General features: G+C 40.9%; 1 protein-coding gene across 1 annotated transcript in view; it reads left to right on the forward strand.

Annotated features, from left to right (window-relative positions):
* Window positions 1-25,803, forward strand: part of LOC128658296 (TRPM8 channel-associated factor homolog) — a 261,422-nt gene that overhangs the window by 132,616 nt on the left and 103,003 nt on the right. The window contains exons 5-6 of the mRNA XM_053712830.1: window positions 23,450-23,550; window positions 23,794-24,007. Coding sequence (XP_053568805.1) covers window positions 23,450-23,550; window positions 23,794-24,007 — 315 coding nt within the window. The remainder of the gene's footprint in view (window positions 1-23,449; window positions 23,551-23,793; window positions 24,008-25,803) is intronic.

Raw genomic sequence — 25,803 nt, forward strand, 5'->3', positions numbered from 1 at the left:
TACATAGATCAATAGATGCAATAAACATTTGATAGATACGAATTACATAGATCAATAGATGCAATATACATTTGATAGATACGAATTACATAGATCAATAGATGCAATATATATTTGATAGATACGATTGATAGTTAGATAGATTTGAAGGATAAATAGATAGATTTGATAGATATATAATTTCTCAGACAGAGAATTACAAGACGTGCGTTCTGGGACCCATGGTAAGGTTACTTCCTTTTGCACAATCGAGTATAGGTTGGGGTCCAGGATTGCCTTTTGTGCAAAGAAATTGTGGCCGGGTACCTTCCACTGTGGTGTCTCCTATCAGGGGACGTGTATATGGCATGGATTTTAGGAACCGGGAGATGGAAAAAGATGCTTGGACACCCAGTACAGGTCGTTCTCCTTCAGCCTTTTTATACAAGGGTCCCCGACCCTCAACAGGCACGACAGCATGAAAGACCCCATATGCCATGACTTCCTTTTGCACAATCGAGTACAGGTATGGCATCGATTTTAGGAACCTGGAGATAATTTTTAGGAACCGGGAGATGGAAAAAGATGCTTGGACACCCAGTACAGGTCGTTCTCCTTCAGCCTTTTTATACGAGGGTCCCCGACCCTCAACAGGCCAGACAGTTTGAAAGACCCCATATGCCATGACTTCCTTTTGCACAATCGAGTACAGGTATGGCATCGATTTTAGGAACCCAGAGATGATTTTAGGAACCGGGAGATGGAAAAAGATGCTTGGTCGGTCCTCCTATTTCAAATTTGGGGCACTGTGTGTGCAATCTAATGTGCCACCAGATAGGAGTGGTGTGTTAAGTAGTACTATTCCTATCAGTTTAATCCCTGTTATGTGCCTTTTTTTTGGTTTGGGTTTTGAAGCCACAGTGCAGCACCAGAGGCCAGAAAAATTAGGCATGTACACATGCCTGAAAAATTAGGTATTGTTGCAGCCGCTGCTGTAGCAGCGGCCAGAAAAATTGATGTTTGTTTGACAGTTAGAAAGTGCCCTAAAACATTGCGGTTTGAACCCTAGTTGTTGGCGGAAACGTCACGCAAGTCATCCGGCATTCGAAGATAAAAATACAGCAGCGTGTGGACCATTTTTAGCCCAAGGCAGCTCATCTCATCAGGCCTTTTTTACTCTAATGTATCGCCCAATGTCAGTCCCTTCGGGATCCATCCCTCATTCATTTTAATAAAGGTGAGGTAATCAAGACTTTTTTGACCTAGGCGACTTCTCTTCTCAGTGACAATACCTCCTGCTGCACTGAAGGTCCTTTCTGACAGGACACTTGAAGCGGGGCAAGCCAGAAGTTCGATTGCAAATTGGGATAGCTCAGGCCACAGGTCAAGTCTGCACACCCAGTAGTCAAGGGGTTCATCGCTCCTCAGAGTGTCGAGATCTGCAGTTAAGGCGAGGTAGTCTACTACCTGTCGGTTGAGTCATTCTCTGAGGCTGGATCCCAAAGGGCTGTGGCGATGCATAGGAGTTAAAAAGGTCCGCATGTCCTCCATCAACAACACGTCTGGAAAGCGTCCTGTCCTTGCCTGCGTGGTCGTGGGAGGAGGAGTATTACTTTCACCTTTTCCCCTGTTAGATTCCCGTTGTGCTGTGACATCACCCTTATACGCTGTGCAAAGCATACTTTTTAATTTATTTTTGAAATGCTACATCCTTTCCGACTTGTGGGAATTCGGTAACATTTCAGTCACTTTATGCTTATACCGGGGGTCTAGTAGCGTGGACACCCAGTACAGTTCATTCTCCTTCAGCTTTTTTATATGAGTGTCCCTCAACAGGCACGACAGCATGAAAGGCCCCATTTGCACAAGGTTGGATGCCGAGCTACTCATGTCCTGTTCCTCGTCCTCACTGATCTCACTGAAGGTATCTTCTTCCCCCCAGCCATGTACAACACCACAGGTACCAGATAGGTGACAATGAGCACCCTGCGATGACTGTTGTGCTTGGTCTTCCTCCTCCTCCTCAAAACCACATTCCTCCTCTGACTCCTCTTCCTCACAATCCTCTTCCTGCATTGCCGCTGGTCCAGCAAGTGATGCTGATAAGGCTGTTTCTGGTGGTGATGGTGACCACAACTCTTCCTCTTCCTCTTCACGCTCATCTACGGCCTGATCCAGCACTCTTCGCAGGGCAAGCTCCAGGAAGAAAACAAATGGTATGATGTCGGTGATGGTGCCTTCGGTGCGACTGACTAGGTTTGTTACCTCCTCAAAAGGACACAAGAGCCTACAGGCATTGCGCATGAGCGTCCAGTAACATGGCAAAAAAATTCCCAGCTCCCCAGAGCCTGTCCTAGCACCCCGGTCATACAAATACTCATTAACATTTTTTTCTTGTTGGAGTAGGCGGTCGAACATTAGGAGTGTTAAATTCCAACGTGTCGGGCTGTCGCAAATCAAGCACCTTACTGGACGGTTGTTTCGCCGCTGGATATCTGACAAGTGCGCCATGGCCGTGTAGGAATGCCCTAAATGGCCACACACCTTCCTGGCCTGCTTCAGGACATCCTGTAAGCCTGGGTACTTATGCACAAAGCATTGTACAATCAGATTACACACATGTGCCATGCACGGCACATGTGTCAACTTGCCCAATTTCAATGCCACCACCAAATTACTTCCGTTGTCAGAAACCACTTTGCCGATCTCCAGTTGGTGCGGAGTCAGCCACTGATCCACCTTTTTCAGGGTGGACAGGAGTGCTGCTGCGGTGTGACTCTCTGCTTTCAGGCAAGTCAACCCCAAGACGGCATGAGACTGCCGTATCCAGGATGTGGAATAGTACCTGGGGAGCTGGGGGGGTGCCGTTGATGTGGAGCAAAACACAGCAGCAGAAGAGGACTCAGCCGAGGAGGTTATGGAAGAGGATGGAGTAGGAGGAGTAGAGGAGGTGGCAGCAGGCCTGCCTGCAAGTCGTGGCGGTGTCACCAACTCATCCTCTGCAGAGCCAGGCATTCCATGCTTGGCAGCCATCAGCAGGTTTACCCAATGTGCAGTGTATGTGATATACCTGCCCTGACCATGCTTTGCAGACCAGCTATCAGTGGTCAGATGGACCCTTGCCCCAACACTGTGTGCCAGACATGCCATTACTTCCTTTTGCACAATCGAGTACAGGTTGGGGATTGCCTTTTGTGCAAAGAAATTTCGACCGGGTACCTTCCACTGCGGTGTCCCAATAGCTACAAATTTTTTGAACGCCTCAGACTCCACCAGCTTGTATGGTAAAAGCTGGCGGGCTAAGAGTTCAGACAAGCCAGCTGTCAGACGCTGGGCAAGGGGGTGACTTGGTGAGATTGTCTTCTTACGCTCAAACATGTCCTTGACAGACACATGACTGTGGGCAGATGAGCAGGAACTGCTCCGGAAGAGAGACGGAATGGCGGATGGTTGAGAGGGGCAAGGAGCACAGCAGTGTTTGACGTGGCTGAAGATGCTGGACCAGGAGGAGGATTGCGGCTTTGAGTTTGTGTGCTGCTTCTACTCATGTGTTCATCCCATAGACGTTTGTGATGTGAGATCATGTGCCTTCGCAAAGCAGTTGTACCTAGGTGGGTGTTGGACTTCCCACGACTCAGTTTCTTTTGGCACAGGTTGCAAATGGCATTGCTGTTGTCAGAGGCAGACACATAAAAAAATGCCACACTGCTGAGCTCTGCGATGACGGCATTCTGGTGGTGGCAACAGCATGCGTTGATTGGCGTGCTGTCTGGCTGACCCCGGGTGCCGATGCATGCTGTCTGACTGTGCCACTAGCTCCCTGCGATGACCTCCCCCTGCTTCCAACTCATCTCCTCCTCCTGCTCCTCTCTGTCTCCCCATCTGAACTTTCCCCCTGTTCTTCTTCTCTTCTACCGGGCACCCACGTGACATCCACGGACGCATTGTCATCATCAACCCCTTCACTTGTATCTGACAACTCAACAACGGAAGCAATGGCGGGTACAACATCATCATCATCATCACACCGTGCATCGTCCATGTCTGTAATGCTGCCTGACTGAGACATATCACAGTTATCTACATCCTCTGTCAATGATGGTTGCGCATCACTCATTTCTTCACACTGAGGTGTACATAACTCCTCTGACAGATCAAGTGAGGCAGCTGTGGTGCTAGTGTCGGTGGTGGTGGCAGGCGGGCAAGTGGTAAGTTGAGAGGTGCCGAAGCTAAGCTAGAAGAGGAGTATGGTGCATCAAGGTTACGAGCGGAAGCTGTAGACGATTGGGTGTCCTGTGTTATAAAGTCAACTATTTCATCAGAACTTTTCATGTTCATGGTACGTGGCCTAACACTGGGCATTATTCTATGGCCAAAGGGAATCACAGCACCACGACCACGACGGCCCCTGCGGGTTGGCCTGCCTCTGCCTGTCATTTTTTTTTTCAATTAGTGCTACTATGCGTGCAAGCTACTGTGAGTGGGCACAGTATACGCTGTGAGCCTGACACAAAAAAGCAGACTGATGTTTCAAAGTCAAAATAGTTTTTTTATTTTTAAAATGTACACTTACAATACTATTAAACAAGATAATATGAGTGGTGGTGGCACTGGACAAGTGGGCACAGTATACGCTGTGAGCCTGACACACACGCTGGCAGTGGCAGGCTGGTCTGGCAACTGCAATTAGATTACACTAGCAGACTGATGTAAAAGTTTTTTTTTTAAAAATTTACACTACTGTTACACCAGATATGACTGGTGGTGGCACTGAGAAAGAAGGCACAGTATATGCTGTGAGCCTGACACACAGGCTGGCAGTGGCAGGCTGGCCTGGCAACTGAAATTAGATTACACTAGCAGACTGATGTAAAAGTTTTTTTTTTACATTTACACTAATGTTAGACAAGATATGAGTGGTAGCACTGAGCAAGTAGGCACAGTATATGCTGTGAGCCTGACACACAGGCTGGCAGTGGCAGGCAGGGAACTGCTATTAGATTACACTAGCAGACTGATGTAAAAGTTTTTTTTAAAAAATATTTACACTACTGTTTCACTAGATATGACTGGTGGTGGCACTGAGCAAGTAGGCACAGTATATGCTGTGAGCCTGACACACAGGCTGGCAGTGGCAGGCTGGCCTGGAAACTGAAATTAGATTACACTAGCAGACTGATGTAAAAGTTTTTTTTAAAAAAATTTTACACTAATGTTACACCAGATATGAGTGGTGGCACTGAGCAAGTAGGCACAGTATATGCTGTGAGCCTGACACACAGGCTGGCAGTGGCAGGCAGGCAACTGCTATTAGATTACACTAGCAGACTGATGTAAAAGTTTTTTTAAAAAATATTTACACTACTGTTTCACTAGATATGACTGGTGGTGGCACTGAGCAAGTAGGCACAGTATATGCTGTGAGCCTGACACACAGGCTGGCAGTGGCAGGCTGGCCTGGAAACTGAAATTAGATTACACTAGCAGACTGATGTAAAAGTTTTTTTTAAAAAAATTTTACACTAATGTTACACCAGATATGAGTGGTGGCACTGAGCAAGTAGGCACAGTATATGCTGTGAGCCTGACACACAGGCTGGCAGTGGCAGGCAGGCAACTGCTATTAGATTACACTAGCAGACTGATGTAAAAGTTTTTTAAAAAAAAATTTACACTACTGTTACAACAGATATGACTGGTGGTGGCACTGAGCAAGTAGGCACAGTATATGCTGTGAGCCTGACACACAGGCTGGCAGTGGCAGGCTGGCCTGGCAACTGAAATTAGATTACACTAGCAGACTGATGTAAAAGTTTTTTTTTTTACATTTACACTAATGTTAGACAAGATATGAGTGGTGGCACTGAGCAAGTAGGCACAGTATATTCTGTGAGCCTGACACACAGGCTGGCAGTGGCAGGCAGGGAACTGCTATTAGATTACACTAGCAGACTGATGTAAAAGTTTTTTAAAAAAATATTTACACTACTCTTTCACCAGATATGACGGGTGGTGGCACTGAGCAAGTAGGCACAGTATATGCTGTGTGCCTGACACACAGGCTGGCAGTGGCAGGCTGGCCTGGCAACTGAAATTAGATTACACTAGCAGACTGATGTAAAAGTTTTTTTTTTTATTTACACTAATGTTACACCAGATATGAGTGGTGGCACTGAGCAAGTAGGCACAGTATATGCTGTGAGCCTGACATAAAGGCTGGCAGTGACAGGCTGGCCTGGCAACTGAAATTAGATTACACTAGCAGACTGATGTAAAAGTTTTTTTTTAACAAATTCTTACACTAATGTTACACCAGATATGAGTGGTGGCACTGAGGAAGTAGGCACAGTATATGCTGTGAGCCTGACACACAGGCTGGCAGTGGCAGGCTGTTCTGGCAACTGAAATTAGATTATACTAGCGGACTGATGTAAAAGTTTTTTTTTTAAATTTACACTAATGTTGCACCAGATATGAGTGGTGGCACTGAGCAAGTAGGCACAGTATATGCTGTGAGCCTGACACACAGGCTGGCAGTGGCAGGCTGGCCTGGCAACTGAAATTAGATTACACTAGCAGACTGATGTAAAAGTTTTTTTTAAAAAAATGTACACTACTGTTACAACAGATATGACTGGTGGTGGCACTGAGCAAGTAGGCACAGTATATGCTGTGAGCCTGAAACACAGGCTCGCAGTGGCAGGCTGGCCTGGCAACTGAAATTAGATTACACTAGCAGACTGATGTAAAAGTTTTTTTTTTACATTTACACTAATGTTAGACAAGATATGAGTGGTGGCACTGAGCAAGTAGGCAGAGTATATGCTGTGAGCCTGACACACAGGCTGGCAGTGGCAGGCAGGGAACTGCTATTAGATTACACTAGCAGACTGATGTAAAAGTTTTTTAAAAAAATATTTACACTACTGTTTCACCAGATATGACTGGTGGTGGCACTGAGCAAGTAGGCACAGTATATGCTGTGAGCCTGACACACAGGCTGGCAGTGGCAGGCTGGCCTGGCAACTGCAATTAGATTACACTAGCAGACTGATGTAAAAGGTTTTTTAAAAACAATCTACACTAATGTTACACAAGATATGAGTGGTGGCACTGAGCAAGTAGGCACAGTATATGCTGTGTGCCTAACACACAGGCTGGCAGTGGCAGGCTGGCCTGGCAACTGAAATTAGATTACACTAGCAGACTGATGTAAAAGTTTTTTTTTTTATTTACACTAATGTTACACCAGATATGAGTGGTGGCACTGAGCAAGTAGGCACAGTATATGCTGTGAGCCTGACATAAAGGCTGGCAGTGACAGGCTGGCCTGGCAACTGAAATTAGATTACACTAGCAGACTGATGTAAAAGTTTTTTTTTTTATTTACACTAATGTTACACCAGATATGAGTGGTGGCACTGAGGAAGTAGGCACAGTATATGCTGTGAGCCTGACACACAGGCTGGCAGTGGCAGGCTGGCCTGGCAACTGAAATTAGATTACACTAGCAGACTGATGTAAAAGTTTTTTTTTTACATTTACACTAATGTTAGACAAGATATGAGTGGTGGCACTGAGCAAGTAGGCACAGTATATGCTGTGAGCCTGACACACAGGCTGGCAGTGGCAGGCAGGGAACTGCTATTAGATTACACTAGCAGACTGATGTAAAAGTTTTTTAAAAAAATATTTACACTACTGTTTCACCAGATATGACTGGTGGTGGCACTGAGCAAGTAGGCACAGTATATGCTGTGAGCCTGACACACAGGCTGGCAGTGGCAGGCTGGCCTGGCAACTGAAATTAGATTACACTAGCAGACTGATGTAAAAGTTTTTTGTTTTTTTTACACTAATGTTACACCAGATATGAGTGGTGGCACTGAGCAAGTAGGCACAGTATATGCTGTGAGCCTGACATAAAGGCTGGCAGTGACAGGCTGGCCTGGCAACTGAAATTAGATTACACTAGCAGACTGATGTAAAAGTTTTTTTTAACAAATTCTTACACTAATGTTACACCAGATATGAGTGGTGGCACTGAGGAAGTAGGCACAGTATATGCTGTGAGCCTGACACACAGGCTGGCAGTGGCAGGCTGTTCTGGCAACTGCTATTAGATTACACTAGCAGACTGATGTAAAAGTTTTTTTTTTTAAATTTACACTAATGTTGCACCAGATATGAGTGGTGGCACTGAGCAAGTAGGCACAGTATATGCTGTGAGCCTGACACACAGGCTGGCAGTGGCAGGCTGGCCTGGCAACTGAAATTAGATTACACTAGCAGACTGATGTAAAAGTTTTTAAAAAAATTTTACACTAATGTTACACCAGATATGAGTGGTAGCACTGAGCAAGTAGGCACAGTATATGCTGTGAGCCTGACACACAGGCTGACAGTGTCAGGCGGTCCTGGCAACTGCAATTAGATTACACTAGCAGACTGATGTAAAAGTTTTTATTTTTTTTAATTTACACTAATGTTACACCAGATATTACTGGTGGTGGCACTGAGCAAGTAGGCACAGTATATGCTGTGAGCCTGACACACAGGCTGGCAGTGGCAGGCTGGCCTGCTGGCAACTGAAATTAGATTACACTAGCAGACTGATGTAAAAAATTTTTTTTTTTTTAATTTACACTAATGTTACACCAGATATGAGTGGTGGCACTGAGCTGACAGGCAGGCAAATGCAATTAGATAAAAAAAAGAAGACTGATGTTCTAGCCCTAAAAAGGGCTTTTTGGGGTGCTGTCCTTACAGCAGAGATCAGATGAGTCCTTCAGGACTGTAGTGGATACTGAATACACTAGCCTAGCTATCAATTTCCCTATAAAATCAGCAGCAGCTACACTGCCCCTCCTCTCACTAAGAATGCAGGATCAGAATTAATCTAAAATGGCTGCTGCCCAGGAGCTGGGAGGGTCTGGGAGGGAGTGTCTGCTGCTGATTGGCTGAAATGTGTCTGCAGACTGTGAGATACAGGGTCAAAGTTTACTCAATGATGACGAATAGGGGGCGGATCGAACATCGCATATGTTCGCTTGCCGCGGCGAACGCGAACAAGCTATGTTCGCCGGGAACTGTTCTCTGGTGAACTGTTCGCGACATCACTACTGCAGAGTAAAAAAATTATGAAAATTTGCTTTTTAAGGTTTTTTGTGTATATTAAAGCTCTGATTTTGTGTTTTGAAGCCACAACCTAATTAAATGGGTTGAGCTTGTAGGTATAATCAGATCTCATTACTGTATCACACTGTGTACATATACATGTGTCTTTATCTTATATCTGTAGGTATAATCAGATCTCATTACTGTATCACACTGTATACATATACATGTGTCTTTATCTTATATCTGTAGGTATAATCAGATCTCATTACTTTATCACATTGTGTACATATACATGTGTCTGTATCTTATATCTGTAGGTATAATCAGATCTCATTACTGTATCACATTGTGTACATATACATGTGTCTGTATCTTATATCTGTAGGTATAATCAGATCTCATTACTGTATCACACTGTGTACATATACATGTGTCTGTATCTTATATCTGTAGGTATAATCAGATCTCATTACTGTATCACACTGTGTACATATACATGTGTCTTTATCTTATATCTGTAGGTATAATCAGATCTCATTACTGTATCACACTGTGTACATATACATGTGTCTTTATCTTATATCTGTAGGTATAATCAGATCTCATTACTGTATCACATTGTGTACATATACATGTGTCTGTATCTTATATCTGTAGGTATAATCAGATCTCATTACTGTATCACATTGTGTACATATACATGTGTCTGTATCTTATATCTGTAGGTATAATCAGATCTCATTACTTTATCACATTGTGTACATATACATGTGTCTGTATCTTATATCTGTAGGTATAATCAGATCTCATTACTGTATCACACTGTGTACATATACATGTGTCTGTATCTTATATCTGTAGGTGTAATCAGATCTCATTACTGTATCACATTGTGTACATATACATGTGTCTGTAACTTATATCTGTAGGTATAATCAGATCTCATTACTGTATCACACTGTGTACATATACATGTGTCTGTATCTTATATCTGTAGGTATAATCAGATCTCATTACTGTATCACATTGTGTACATATACATGTGTCTTTATCTTATATCTGTAGGTATAATCAGATCTCATTACTGTATCACACTGTACATATACATGTGTCTGTATCTTATATCTGTAGGTATAATCAGATCTCATTACTGTATCACATTGTGTACATATACATGTGTCTTTATCTTATATCTGTAGGTATAATCAGATCTCATTACTTTATCACATTGTGTACATATACATGTGTCTGTATCTTATATCTGTAGGTATAATCAGATCTCATTACTGTATCACACTGTGCACATATACATGTGTCTGTATCTTATATCTGTAGGTATAATCAGATCTCATTACTGTATCACATTGTGTACATATACATGTGTCTGTATCTTATATCTGTAGGTGTAATCAGATCTCATTACTGTATCACACTGTGCACATATACATGTGTCTGTATCTTATATCTGTAGGTATAATCATATCTCATTACTGTATCACACTGTGTACATATACATGTGTCTATCTTATATCTGTAGGTATAATCAGATCTCATTACTGTATCACATTGTGTACATATACATGTGTCTGTATCTTATATCTGTAGGTATAATTAGATCTCATTACTGTATCACATTGTGTACATATACATGTTTCTTTATCTTATATCTGTCCATAAAACAATCACCAGTACTTGGAAAATCAACATTGTATTACCTTATCTCTGCTATATCACAATGGGAGTGTAATTTCTTCTGCTGGCTGTGTTTACAAAGCTTATCTATAGCTTGGACCTGCGGCCACAAACTTTCAGAATAGGTGGGGATACCACATGCTAAATCAACTATTTCAAATGCCAATATAAGGGTAAAAGGGCAATTTGTAAACAATTTAATACACTCCAGCAGGTAAAGTGGATCATTGGGAACAAATTAAAGGGGAGAACATTTTTGAGAAACTGTTCCTTTAATGTAATTAAAATAAATCTAAATAAAACCTACTAATAATAACTAAATAAATTCTATTTAAAACTAAATACTTACCTGTAAAATAAACCCTAAGGCCTAGATTTAGAGTTCTGCGTTAGCCATCAAAAGCAGCGTTAAGGGCTCCTAACGCTGCTTTTTACCGCCCGCTGGTATTTAGAGTCAGTCAGGAAAGGGTCTAACGCTCATTTTCCAGCCATGACTTTTCCATACCGCAGATCCCCTTACGCCAATTGCGTATCCTATCTTTTCAATGAGATATTCCTAACGCCGGTATTTAGAGTCTTGGGTGAAGTGAGCGTTAGGACTCTACCGACAAGTCTCCAGCTGCAGAAAAAAGTCAGAAGTTAAGAGCTTTATGGGCTAACGCCGGTTTATAAAGCTCTTAACTACTGTGCTCTAAAGTACACTAACACCCATAAACTACCTATGTACCCCTAAACTGAGGCCCCCCCCCACATCGCCGCCACTCTAATAAAAAATTTTAACCCTTAATCTGCCGACCGGACACCGCCGCCACCTACATTATCCCTATGTACCCCTAATCTGCTGCCCCTAACACCGCCGACACCTACATAATATTTATAATTATTAACCCCTAATCTGCCCTCACTAACATCGCCGACACCTAACTTCAAGTATTAACCCCTAATCTGCCGACCGGATCTCACCGCTACTATAATAAATGTATTAACCCCTAAAGCTAAGTCTAACCCTAACCCTAACACCCCCCTAATTTAAATATAATTTTATTCTAACGAAATAAATTAACTCTTATTAAATAAAGTATTCCTATTTAAAGCTAAATACTTACCTGTAAAATAAATCCTAATATAGCTACAATATAACGAATAATTACATTGTAGCTATTTTAGGATTTATATTTATTTTACAGGCAACTTTGTATTTATTTTAACTAGGTACAATAGCTATTAAATAGTTATTAACTATTTAATAGCTACCTAGTTAAAATAATTACAAAATTACCTGTAAAATAAATCCTAACCTAAGTTACAATTAAACCTAACACTACACTATCAATAAATGAATTAAATAAACTACCTACAATTACCTACAATTAAATCAACTAAACTAAATTACAAAAAAAACCCCACTAAATTACAAAAAAAAACAAACACTAAATTACAAAAAATAAAAAAGATTACAAGAATTTTAAACTAATTACACCTACTCTAAGCCCCCTAAAAAAAAACAAAGCCCCCCCAAAATAAAAAAATTCCCTACCCTATTCTAAAATAAAAAGTTAACAGCTCTATTACCTTACCAGCCCTTAAAAGGGCTTTTTGCAGGGCATGCCCCAAAGAAATCAGTTCTTTTGCCAGTAAAAAAAACATACAATACCCCCCCCACATTACAACCCACCACCCACATACCCGTAATCTAACCCACCTAAACCCCCCTTAAAAAACCTAACACTAAGCCCCTGAAGATCTCCCTACCTTGTATTCACCCAGCCGAGTATCACCGATCCGTTCAGAAGAGGGTCCGAAGTCTTCATCCTATCTGGCAAGAAGAGGTCCTCCAGAGGGTCCAAAGTCTTCATCCAGGCGGCATATTCTATCTTCTTCCATTCGGAGCAGAGTGGGTCCATCTTGAAGCAGCCGACGCAGAGCCATCCTTCCTCACCGACGGACTAACGACGAATGAAGGTTCCTTTAAATGACGTCATCCAAGATGGCGTCCCTCGAATTCCGATTGGCTGATAGGATTCTATCAGCCAATCGGAATTAAGGTAGGAAAAATCTGATTGGCTGATTGAATCAGCCAATCAGATTGAAGTTCAATCCAATTGGCTGATTGGATCAGCCAATCAGATTGAGCTCGCATTTTATTGGCTGATCGGCTGATCTATTGGCTGATTGGAGTGCTTGGGAAATCATTAGACCTCCTACATAAATTGACAGCATGTAGATAGACTAGGACAGGGCACACCAGATTATAATATTAGAAGACACAAGTCTAAAAAGCCTGACACATTTGTCACTTATCCCAATTAGTAATTATATAAACTAGCAATTAGATGAGTAAAATGAGACTCTGGTAATGACGGTAAATTTCAATAATTACTTAGGTAAGCACATTTATAAACTAAGAACTTAAACTATACAAAACTAGCATATATAACAGAGAAGCCTTAAACAAACAAACATGTGAACTCATCACGCATCAAACAGTCCAGGGAAAATCCAGGAAAAAAAATCAAACGAGACTCCTCCACATTCACTAACACTCGCCAGTCCGTAGAAAACATAGTGGGCTGGGTAAAGAGTAGAGCAGTCCATTTAGCCTATGCCTCTGAGAGTAGTTACCTCTATGTCATGTAGCAAGAGCCACTCCAGATATCTAGCAGAGATTACGTTTAGCTGAACTCGCAGGATCAAAGTCTCATGGGAGCGAGCCCTTCTAACGGCTAGATTTAGAGTTTTGTCGGTAACGACCCGCGTAGCTAACGCTGGCTTTTTTCTGGCATCACCTTTAAAATAACTCTGGTATTGAGAGTCCACAGAATGGCTGCGTTAGGCTCCAAAAAAGGAGCGTAGAGCATATTAAACGCAACTGCAACTCTCGATACCAGAGTTGCTTACGGACGCGGCCAGCCTCAAAAACGTGCTCGTGCACGATTCCCCCATAGGAAACAATGGGGCTGTTTGAGCTGAAAAAAAACCTAACACCTGCAAAAAAGCTGCGTTCAGCTCCTAACGCAGCCCCATTGTTTGCTATGGGGAAACACTTCCTACGTCTGCACCTAACACTCTAACATGTACCCCGAGTCTAAACACCCCTAACCTTACACTTATTAACCCCTAATCTGCCGCCCCCGCTATCGCTGACCCCTGCATATTATTATTAACCCCTAATCTGCCGCTCTGTAAACCGCCGCTACTTACATTATCCCTATGTACCCCTAATCTGCTGCCCCTAACACCGCCGACCCCTATATTATATTTATTAACCCCTAATCTGCCCCCCACAACGTCGCCTCCACCTGCCTACACTTATTAACCCCTAATCTGCCGACTGGACCGCACCGCTATTATAATAAAGTTATTAACCCCTAATCCGCCTCACTAACCCTATAATAAATAGTATTAACCCCTAATCTGCCCTCCCTAACATCGCCGACACCTAACTTCAAACATTAAACCCTAATCTGCCGACTGGAGCTCACCGCTATTCTAATAAATGTATTAACCCCTAAAGCTAAGTCTAACCCTAACACTAACACCCCCCTGAGTTAAATATAATTTAAATCGAACTAAATTAATTAACTCTTATTAAATAAATTATTCCTATGTAAAGCTAAATACTTACCTGTAAAATAAATCCTAATATAGCTACAATATAAATTATAATTATATTATAGCTATTTTAGGATTTATATTTATTTTACAGGTAACTTTGTATTTATTTTAACCAGGTACAATAGCTATTAAATAGTTAAGAACTATTTAATAGCTAAAATAGTTAAAATAATTACAAAATTACCTGTAAAATAAATCCTAACCTAAGTTACAATTAAACCTAACACTACACTATCAATAAATTAATTAAATAAAATACCTACAATTACCTACAATTAAACCTAACACTACACTATCAATAAATTAATTAAATACAATATCTACAAATAAATACAATGAAATAAACTAACTAAAGTACAAAAAATAAAAAAGAACTGTTACAAAAAATAAAAAAATATTTACAAACATCAGAAAAATATTACAACAATTTTAAACTAATTACACCTACTCTAAGCCCCCTAATAAAATAACAAAGACCCCCAAAATAAAAAAATGCCCTACCCTATTCTAAATTACTAAAGTTCAAAGCTCTTTTACCTTACCAGCCCTGAACAGGGCCCTTTGCGGGGCATGCCCCAAGAAATTCAGCTCTTTTGCCTGTAAAAAAAACACATACAATACCCCCCCCCAACATTACAACCCACATACCATCTTGGATGACGTCCCTTAAAGGAGCCTTCATTCGTCGGTAGTCCGTCGGGCCAGCAGGATGTTCCGCGTCGGAGGTCTTCAAGATGGATCCGGAAGAAAGAAGATTGAAGATGCCGTTGATAGAAGACTTCAGCCGGATCATGGACCTCTTCAGCTCCCGCTTGGATGATGACTTCAGCCGGATCATGGACCTCTTCAGCCCCCTGCTTGGGCTTGGATCAGGACATCGGAGGAGCTCTTCTGGATCGATCGGTGAACCTGGTATGGTGAAGATAAGGTAGGAAGATCTTCAGGGGCTTAGTGTTAGGTTTATTTAAGGGGGGTTTGGGTTAGATTAGGGTATGTGGGTGGTGGGTTGTAATGTTGGGGGGGGTATTGTATGTGTTTTTTTACAGGCAAAAGAGCTGAATTTCTTGGGGCATGCCCCGCAAAGGGCCCTGTTCAGGGCTGGTAAGGTAAAAGAGCTTTGAACTTTAGTAATTTAGAATAGGGTAGGGCATTTTTTTATTTTGGGGGTCTTTGTTATTTTATTAGGGGGCTTAGAGTAGGTGTAATTAGTTTAAAATTGTTGTATTTAATTAATGTATTGATAGTGTAGTGTTAGGTTTAATTGTAGGTAATTGTAGGTATTTTATTTAATTAATTTATTGATAGTGTAGTGTTAGGTTTAATTGTAACTTAGGTTAGGATTAATTTTACAGGTAATTTTGTAATTATTTTTAACTATTTTGCCTGTAAAATAAATATAAATCCTAAAATAGCTATAATATAATTATAATTTATATTGTAGCTATATTAGGATTTATTTTACAGGTAAGTATTTAGCTTTAAATAGGAGTAATTTATTTAATAAGAGTTAATTAATTTTGTTAGATTTAAATTATATTTAACTTAGGGGGGTGTTAGTGTTAGGGTTAGACTTAGCTTTAGGGGTTAATACATTTATTAGAATAGCAGTGAGCTCCAGTCGGCAGATTAGGGGTTAATGTTTGAAGTTAGGTGTCGGCAATGTTAGGGAGGGCAGATTAGGGGTTAATACTATTTATTATAGGGTTAGTGAGGCGGATTAGGGGTTAATAACTTTATTATAGTAGCGGTGCGGTCCGCTCGGCAGATTAGGGGTTAATAAGTGTAGGCAGGTGGAGGGGACGTTGAGGGGGGCAGATTAGGGGTTAATAAATATAATATAGGGGTCGGCGGTGTTAGGGGCAGCAGATTAGGGGTACATAGCTATAATGTAGGTGGCGGCGGCGTGCGGACGGCAGATTAGGGGTTAATTATTGTAGGTAGATGGCGGCGACGTTGTGGTGGGCAGGTAAGGGGTTAATAAATATAATATAGGGGTCGGCGGTGTTAGGGGCAGCAGATTAGGGGTACATAAGTATAACGTAGGTGGCGGTCGGCAGATTAGGGGTTAAAAAAATTTAATCGAGTGGCGGCGATGTGGGGGGACCTCGGTTTAGGGGTACATAGGTAGTTTATGGGTGTTAGTGTACTTTAGAGCACAGTAGTTAAGAGCTTTATGAACCGGCGTTAGCCCAGAAAGCTCTTAACTACTGACTTTTTTCTGCGGCTGGAGTATTGTCGTTAGATTTCTAACACTCACTTCAGACACGACTCTAAATACCGGAGTTAGAAAGATCCCATTGAAAAGATAGGATAAGGGGATCTGCGGTATGGAAAAGTCGCGGCTGAAAAGTGAGCGTTAGACCCTTTTTTGACTGACTCCAAATACCGGCGGTAGCCTAAAACCAGCGTTAGGAGCCTCTAACGCTGGTTTTCACGGCTACCGCCAAACTCCAAATCTAGGCCTAAGAGTGTCCAACAGCTTTACTCTATATCCCCAGCCAGGGAGAGATATTCCCATATTAGGGAGTTGAGCCTCAATTGCCTCTATGTATGTTACAATGCTCCGCTCTTGACTAGTGTTGCGTGGAAATACCTTCCTATAATGAGGCCTCTGCATTGTTAGATGATGTCCCTGAAGGGGTGGCACTGTAGTTAGCTGGGGATTGACTATCAATTGCGCCGTGCTGAGGGATTCCATCCCGTTGGGTCATTGCACTTAGCGGAACAAGCTGGATAGCAAGGTGCCATGTCTCAGGTTTCTTGGCTTCCACGCTCGGTCTATCTCTGTCATTAACTGCTTCAGCCGTTTGGGATGCACAAGTGAATGAATTTTCAAAGACCGTTCAATAGCCATCCAGGAGGTGGGTAATCTCGGCAAGAATATATAATGATATGTCCATGCTGAGTTCTGATTGCGACGCTTGACCCTGTTGTCGGCAAGGCACTAAATAGATGGATTCACTCTTCGCTTTGGTCCCCGCATGGGAAGAAAAAAAAACATGGCTGCTCCCAAAAGTAGTGATCGATAGGAGGTTAGATATCAGAGTGGCATTTATAGAGCGTCCTTCCACTTAAAGTGTCAATTCTGTAGAGCAGCTGGACTACCAAGTTCGCAAAAATGATATGTTATAAAGGGTCTGAACAGTCGCAAAGTTTGACTTTTATAAGATAAATAGCTGGAGCTGCTGCGATGTGCGACCGTTCAGCCTCAGAGTTGGCTCCTCCCCCCCAGTTTGTATTTATTTTAACTAGGTAGAATAGTTACTAAATAGTTACCTAATTAAAATAAATACAAATTTACCAGTAAAATGAAACCTAACCTGTCTTACACTAACACCTAAACTTACACTACAATTAAATAAATTACATAAATTAAATACAATTAACTAAATTAAAAAAAACCCCCACTAAATTACACAAAATAAAAAAGAAATTATCAGATATTTAAACTAATTACACCTAATTTAATAGCTATATCAAAATAAAAAAGCCCCCCCAAAATAAAAAAGACCCTAGCCTAAACTAAACTACCAATAGCCCTTAAAAGGGCCTTTTGCGAGGCATTGCCCCAAAGAAATCAGCTCTTTTACTGTAAAAAAAATACAAACAACCCCCCAACAGTAAAACCCACCACCCACACAAGTAACCCCCCAAATAAAATCCTATCTAAAAAAACCTAAGCTCCTCATTGCCCTGAAAAGGGCATTTGGATGGGCATTGCCCTTAAAAGGGCATTTAGTTCTTTTTCCGCCCAAAAGCCTAATCTAAAAATAAAACCCACCCAATAAACCCTTAAAAAAGCCTAACACTAACCCCCGAAGATCCACTTTCAGTTTTTGAAGACCCGACGTCCATCCTCAACGAAGCCGGCAGAAGTCCTCAACGAAGCAGCAGAAGTCTTCATCAAACTGGGCAGAAGTCTTCATCTAACCGGGCAGAAGTCTTCATTCAGACGGCATCTTCTATCTTCATCCATCCGGCGCGGAGCGGGTCCATCTTCAAGACATCCGGCGCAGAGCATCCTCTTCAATCCACGTCTTCTTGAACAATGAAGGTTCCTTTAAATTACGTCATCCAAGATGGCGTCCCTTGAATTCCGATTGGCTGATAGAATTCTATCAGCCAATCGGAATTAAAGGTGAAAAAATCCTATAGGCTGATGCAATCAGCCAATAGGATTGAGCTTCAATCCTATTGGCTGATCCAATCAGCAAATAGGATTGAGCTTGCATGCTATTGGCTGTTCCAATCAGCTAAAACAATGCAAGCTCAATCCTATTGGCTGATTGGATCAGCCAATAGGATGAAAGCTCAATCCTATTGGCTGATTGCAACAGCCAATAGGATTGGCTGATAGAAATCTATTAGCCAATCAGAATCTAAGGGACGCCATCTTGGATGACTTCATTTAAAGAGAAACGTCATGCAAAAGAAGATGTCGATTGAAGAGGATGCTCCGCGCCGGATATCTTGAAGATGGAGCCGCTCCGTGCCGGATGGATGAAGATAGATAATGTCGTCTGGATGAAGACTTCTGCCCGGTTGGATGAAGACTTCTGCCCGGTTGGATGAAGAGAGACTTCTGCCGCTTCGTTGAGGACTTCTGCCGGCTTCGTTGAGGATGGATATCTGGTCTTCAAAAACTGTAAGTGGATCTTCGGGGGTTAGTGTTAGACTTTTTGAAGGGTTTATGGGTGGAAAAATAGCTAAATTCCCTTTTAAGGGCAATGACCATCCAAATGCCCTTTTCAGGTCAATGGGGAGCTTAGGTTTTTTTTAGGTAGGATTTTATTTGGGGGGTTGGTTGTGTGGGTGGTGGGTTTTACTGTTGGGGGGGGGGTGTTTTTTTTTTTTTTACAGGTAAAAGAGCTGATTTCTTTAGGGCAATGCCCTGCAAAAGGCCCTTTTAAGGGCTATTGGTAGTTTAGTTTAGGCTAGGGGTTTTTCATTTTGGGGGGGGGCTTTTTTTTATTTTGATAGGGCTATTAGATTAGGTGTAATTAGTTTAGTTTCTTTTTTTATTTTGTGTAATTTAGTGATTGTTTTTTTTGTAATTTAGTTAATTGCATTTATGTAATTGATTTAATTGTAGTGTAAGGTTAGGTGTTAGTGTAAGACAGGTTAGGTTTTATTTTACAGGTAAATTTGTATTTATCTTAACTAGGTAACTAGTAAATAGTTAATAACTATTTAGTAACTATTCTACCTAGTTAAAATAAATACAAACTTAGCTGTGAAATAAAAATAAAACCTAAGCAAGATACAATGTAACTATTAGTTTTATTGTAGCTAGCTTAGGGTTTATTTTACAGGTAAGTATTTAGTTTTAAATAGGAATTATTTAGTTATTAATAGTAGGTTTTATTTAGATTTATTTTAATTACATTAAAGTTAGTGGGTGTTAGGGTTAGGGTTAGACTTAGGGTTATGGGTTAATAAATTTAGTATAGTGGTGGCAACGTTGGGGGCGGCAGATTAGGGGTAAATAAGTGTAGGTAGGTTGCGGCGACATTGGGGGCGGGAGATTAGGGGTTAATAACAATATGTAGGTGTCAGCGATGTTGGGGGCAGCAGATTAGGGGTTAATAAGTATAATGTAGGTGTCGGCGATGTTGGAGGCGGCAGATTAGGGGTTAATAAGTGTAAGTTTAGGGGTGTTTAGACTTGGGGTTTATGTTAGGGTGTTAGGTGTAAACATAAATTTTCTTTCCCCATAGGAATCAATGGGGCTGCATTACGGAGCTTTACGCTGCTTTATTGCAGATGTTAGACTTTTTCTCAGCCGGCTCTCCCCATTGATGTCTTTGGGGAAATCGTGCACGAGCACGTAAAACCAGCTTAACGCAGCTCATTGCAGCACTGGTATTGGAGTGTGGTATGGAGCTCAGTTTTGCTCTACGCACACGTTTTGCCTGCTAACGCCAGGTTTTTGTAAACCTGTAATACCAGCGCTGTAGGTAAGTGAGCGGTGACAATAACTTGCAAGTTATTACCAAGCAGCTCTTATCGCAAAACTCGTAATCTAGCCAGAAGTTAGCTATATTATGTTGTGTATTTATTTAATTTTTATCTCTATATCTATTAGTGCAACAAGTTTGGGGCAAAACTTTGCACCAAATATGTAAAAATAATATTGTCCCCTTAATTTGTAATGAGAGACAAAGTTGTAGCATAATCCATCAGTAGTAATGTATTTTTCTTTTGTATCCCTATATCTACTAGTGCACCAAATGTGTAGCAATAATATAGTTTGATTTAGAAAGGGTATACAATTTTAATAAAGTTTCTAATTTACTTTTATTATGTAATATACTTCATTCTCTTGCAGCATCGAACATAAGCTTCCTGTGTTTTCAGACTCCCATAGAGTTCTATGGCATCCGCGACCTGAAGGGTGGCGGATTGGGGAAAGAAAACTAACGTGTAAACCCCCTAATCTTCCCCCACAGACATCACCGCCACCTACATAATGTTATTAACCCCTAATCTGCCGCTCCCGATATTGCGGCCATCTAAATAGATCTTTTAACCCCTAATCTGCAGCCCCCGATATCGCCGCCAACTAAATAAAGCCATTAACCCCTAATCTGCCACTCCAAATATCGCCGCCACTATACTAAATTTATTAACCCTTATTCCACCGCCCCCCGACATCGCCACCACTATACTAAAGTTATTAACCCCTATTCCACCACCCCCCCCGACATCACTGCAACTAAATAAAAGTTATTAACCCCTAAAACTCTGGCCTCCCACATCACTACCACTAAATAAACCTATTAACCCCTAAACTTCCAGCCCCCACATCACAAAAATCTAAACTAAACTATTAACCCCTAACAGTAACCTAACGTAACCCTAACACTAAACCTAACCCTAACGCAACCCTAACACCCGCTAACTTTAACATAATTAAACTAAAGCTAAATTAAAGTTATTACCTAAATAATTCCTATTTAAAACTAAATACTTACCTGTGAAATAAAACCTAAGCTAGCTACAATATAGCTAATAGTTATATTGAATCTAGCTTAAGTTTTACTTTTATTTCACAGGTAAGTTTGTATTTATTTTAACTAGGTAGACTAGTTAGTAAATAGTTATTAACTATATAATAACTACCTAGTTAAAATAAATACAAACTTACCTGGGAAATAAATCCTAACTACCATACACTAATATCAAAAATTGCAAAAAAACCACACTAAATTACAAAAAATAAAAAATGAAATTATCCAAAATAAAAAAGAATGACACCTAATCTAATAGCCATATCAAAATGATAAAACCCACCCAAAATAAAAAAAACCTAGCCTAATCAGCCAATAGGATTTAAGCACCTCTCATTCTATTGGCTGATTCGAATTAGCCAATAGAATGAGAACTGCTTAAATCCAATTGACTGATTTGAATGGCCAATAGGATTTTAGCAGCCCTAATTCCTATTGGCTGATTCTAATTTTTCAGCCATTAGGAATGCAAGGGACGTCATCTTGAATCCCGTCCCTTGCATTGAAGATTCAGTGTACGGCGCCGACCGTATGAAGAGGATGCTCCGTGCCGGATGTCTTCAGGATGGGCCCGCTCTGCGTCTCCGGGATCAAAATAGAAGATGCCGCCTGGATGAAGATTGAAGAGGTCGTCTGAATGACGACTTCTCGCCACTTGGATGAGGACTTCAATGCTGGGATGAAGATTGAAGAGGCCGCTTGGATGAGAACTTTAACTCTGGGATGAAGATTGTTCAAGCGGGACTTCAAAAACTGTAAGTGGATCGTTGGGGGTTAGTGTTAGACTTTAAGGTTTTTTTAGGTGTTTTTTTTTTTTAGTTTAGGGTTTGGGCATTAAAAGAGCTAAGTGCCCTTTAAGGGCAATGCCCATACAAATGCCCTTTTCAGGGCAATGGGTAGCTTAGGTTTTTTTAGAATTAGGTTTTTTTATTTCGGGGGTTGGTTGGGTGGTGGGTTTTACTGTTGGGAGGTCTTTGTATTTTTTTTTTACAGGTAAAAGAGCTGATATCTTTTGGGCAATACCCCACAAAAGGCCCTTTTAAGGGCCATTATTAGTTTATTGTAGGCTATGTTTTTTTTTATTTTGGGTGTTTTTTTTATCTTAATAGGGCTATTAGATTACGTATAATTCTTTTTTATTTTGGATAATTTGTTTGTTATTTTCCGTAATTTAGTGTTTGTTATTTTTTGTAACTTAGTATTTTTTTTTGTAATTAGATACTTTGTCATTTTTAGAGTAGAGTTAGAATTTTTTAAATGTGTATTTTATTTTAATGTAATTGATAGTTAAATTTAATTTTAGATAGGGAAATTGTAATTTTAATACAAAGTTAGGGGGGCTTTCGGTTTAGGGGTTAATAGTTTATTATATTTCGTTGTGGGGGGCTTTTGGTTTAGGGATTAATAGGTTTATTATAGCGGGGGCGATGTGGGCGGACAGCAGATTAGGGGTTAATAATATTTAAATAGTGTTGGCGATGCGGGAGGGCGGCGGTTTAGGGGTTAATAACTTTAAATAGTGGTGACAATGTTGGGGAGCGGCGGAATAGGAGAATATTTTTTTTTTTTTAGTGGCGGCGAGGTCAGGAGCGGCAGATTAGGGGTTAATACATTTATTATAGTTTTTGCGATGCGGGAGGGCCTCGGTTTAGGGGTTAATAGGTAGTTTATGGGTGTTTAGTGCACTTTGTAGCAGTTTAGTTACGAGTTTTATGTTACAGATTTGTAGAGTAAAACTCATAACTACTGAATTTAGATGGCGTTACGGATCTTGTCATTTTAGGCTGTAACACTTGCTTTTTAGCCTCACCGTAAAACTCGTAATACCAGCGCTATGGGAATCCCATGAAAAAATGACATTTTTACGAGTGCTGTACTGACGTTGCGTTACAGGCTAAAAGGCAAACAGTACAGCTATACAGACAAGACTTGTAATGGCTGCTTTGCTGTTTTAACGCTGAAAATACCATATTTTCAGCATTAAGACGAACGCACAAACTAGTAATCTAGCTGAAAGTGTATTTTTTTTCTAGATTCAAAAAACCTTGTTTGGAAAAGCACCGGATTTTATCTTCCTGCCAAGTCATCGGCTACATTTAGTTTTCCCGGTAGAGTGACTAACCAAAGCCTGAAGGTAAGAGTCACTTAAATCTCCTCTTATACATCACGTTGTGTTTAGTTTATTCAATAACATGTGTAACCAGGATTCAGATGGATGGGAATTGCTGATAGAGTGCAGGTTAATAGGAAATAATGAATTGGTTTTATTACATTTATTTGTCCCTGTGCTTTGTTATTTCACCATTGTCTACATATTATAGTAGACCATGTGATGTTCATTTCCTGTAATAACATTTTACTTTTAATTTTTCTCTAGATTCTGATTGGATGCCATAGTGACAACCTTCTAAAATGTAACTCTTATAGCCGGGCCCCTGTGGTCACATTGTTAGTTCCTGTCACTGACGAGACAATAAGAGTGGCCAGTCTATATGGAGGTCTTGTCTACATAATTCTACCTAAACGTGCCAGTCTCGGCCAGTTCAGTGTGACGATGCAAGGGGTCCAGCGGGCTCCATTCTTCAGGAAAGGTAACCAGTGCTGAATGAGAGCTGTAACTTACTAATGTGAGCCATATAGGCTGATACTTATGTCATGTTCCAACATTTCTTGGCTCTAAGTATAAACATATAAATATATAATATATGGCATAAAATGTCTGCCTATAACACTTCAATTCCAATACAATATAATCAGGTCCAGGCTGAGAATAGGAAATATATTTTGCTGGGTGGGTGGGACCTGTTGCCTTAGGCCTGGCCCAATTTCTAGTAATATTATTTGTGCATAATGTAGGGAGAGCCCAGCTCTGCCTCTCACTGCCTTGTTGTGTCTGAGAAATAAAGTCAGGAAGGAACCTCCAAGCTCAGATGCCTGTTATATTGAGTACCTGTGTCTACATAAGCTGATAAGAGGTCATTTTTTTATTTACGTGTCCCTTCTTTTATTACGTTTCATTGTTTTACCATTTAACCCCTACCTGTAGGCGCATGATGAGCCCTTCGGCGATACCCTTCACTACAGGCCGGGGATCATTGGTGGCATAGTGGGAAACACCCAGGCCTCATGGGAGTGCCGGCCGATGTCACCACAAACGGACAAGGGGCCTAAGGCAGGATTCACCGGTAGCTGCTAGGGAGCTGGATGGGGGGAGGTTTTTCTGTCTCATATGCCATGAATTATAAATATAATAATATCATATTGTGAATCTGCTGAGCCTGCTGAAAATAGCTATATATCATTTGTTTGGTTCATTTACTGAAATTTGACTACCATAGGTTTAAATGTAAGTATCAAACAAAGCTCAAAATTGGCTAAGCACTGGGGTGAAAGAAAGTCTTAGCAGTGAAAGGGTTAATGACAAGCAATTAACAATATGCATTGACAAAAGTGTCACACACTTAAAATGTTTTTTTATAAATTAACTAATACACTTTGTTTGACAGATTTTGGTGTAGTTAAATAACAACGGGGGAAGAGTGGACTTCTCATCCTTAAAATGCCCAGACTTATTTCTCCTTCCTGTCCGGCCCTAAACATAACACAACTGTCCATAAACACTAACATCTGACGGACAAGGTTCCCACTGCCAGAAACAACAGTCACTTGTGCAGAATCCTCTGCTCTTATACAGCCATTGGTTTGACAGAAGCGTTTGTAACCTGCTCATCATATTTGCAGTCTAAGTTACAAAGAATTCTGTATACAGAGGAGTTTATTATCATATAGATAGGCTAGCAGTACAGATCAGTGAACAGAATGCGATTATATTAGAAAGGATAGTGGTCAGTTGTAAGTAGGCAAAGATCAATGGTCAGTTGTAAGTAGGCAATAATCAGTGGTCAGTTGTAAGTAGGCAATGATCAGTGGTCAGTTGTAAGTAGGCAATGATCAGTGGTCAGTTGTAAGTAGGCAATGATCAGTGGTCAGTTGTAAGTAGGCAATGATCAGTGGTCAGTTGTAAGTAGGCAATGATCAGTGGCCAGTTGTAAGTAGGCAATTATCAGTGGCCAGTTATAAGTAGAGAATGGTCAGTGGCCAGTTATAAGTAGAGAATGGTCAGTGGCCAGTTATAAGTAGAGAATGGTCAGTGGCCAGTTATAAGTAGGCAAAGATCAATGGTCAGTTGTAAGTAGGCAATTATCAGTGGTCAGTTGTAAGTAGGCAATGATCAGTGGTCAGTTGTTAGTAGGCAATGATCAGTGGTCAGTTGTAAGTAGGCAATGATCAGTGGCCAGTTGTAAGTAGGCAATGATCAGTGGCCAGTTATAAGTAGAGAATGGTCAGTGGCCAGTTATAAGTAGGCAATGATCAGTGGTCAGTTGTA

Source organism: Bombina bombina, chromosome 4 (genome assembly GCF_027579735.1).
Source record: "Bombina bombina isolate aBomBom1 chromosome 4, aBomBom1.pri, whole genome shotgun sequence".
NCBI classification, from domain to species: domain Eukaryota; kingdom Metazoa; phylum Chordata; class Amphibia; order Anura; family Bombinatoridae; genus Bombina; species Bombina bombina.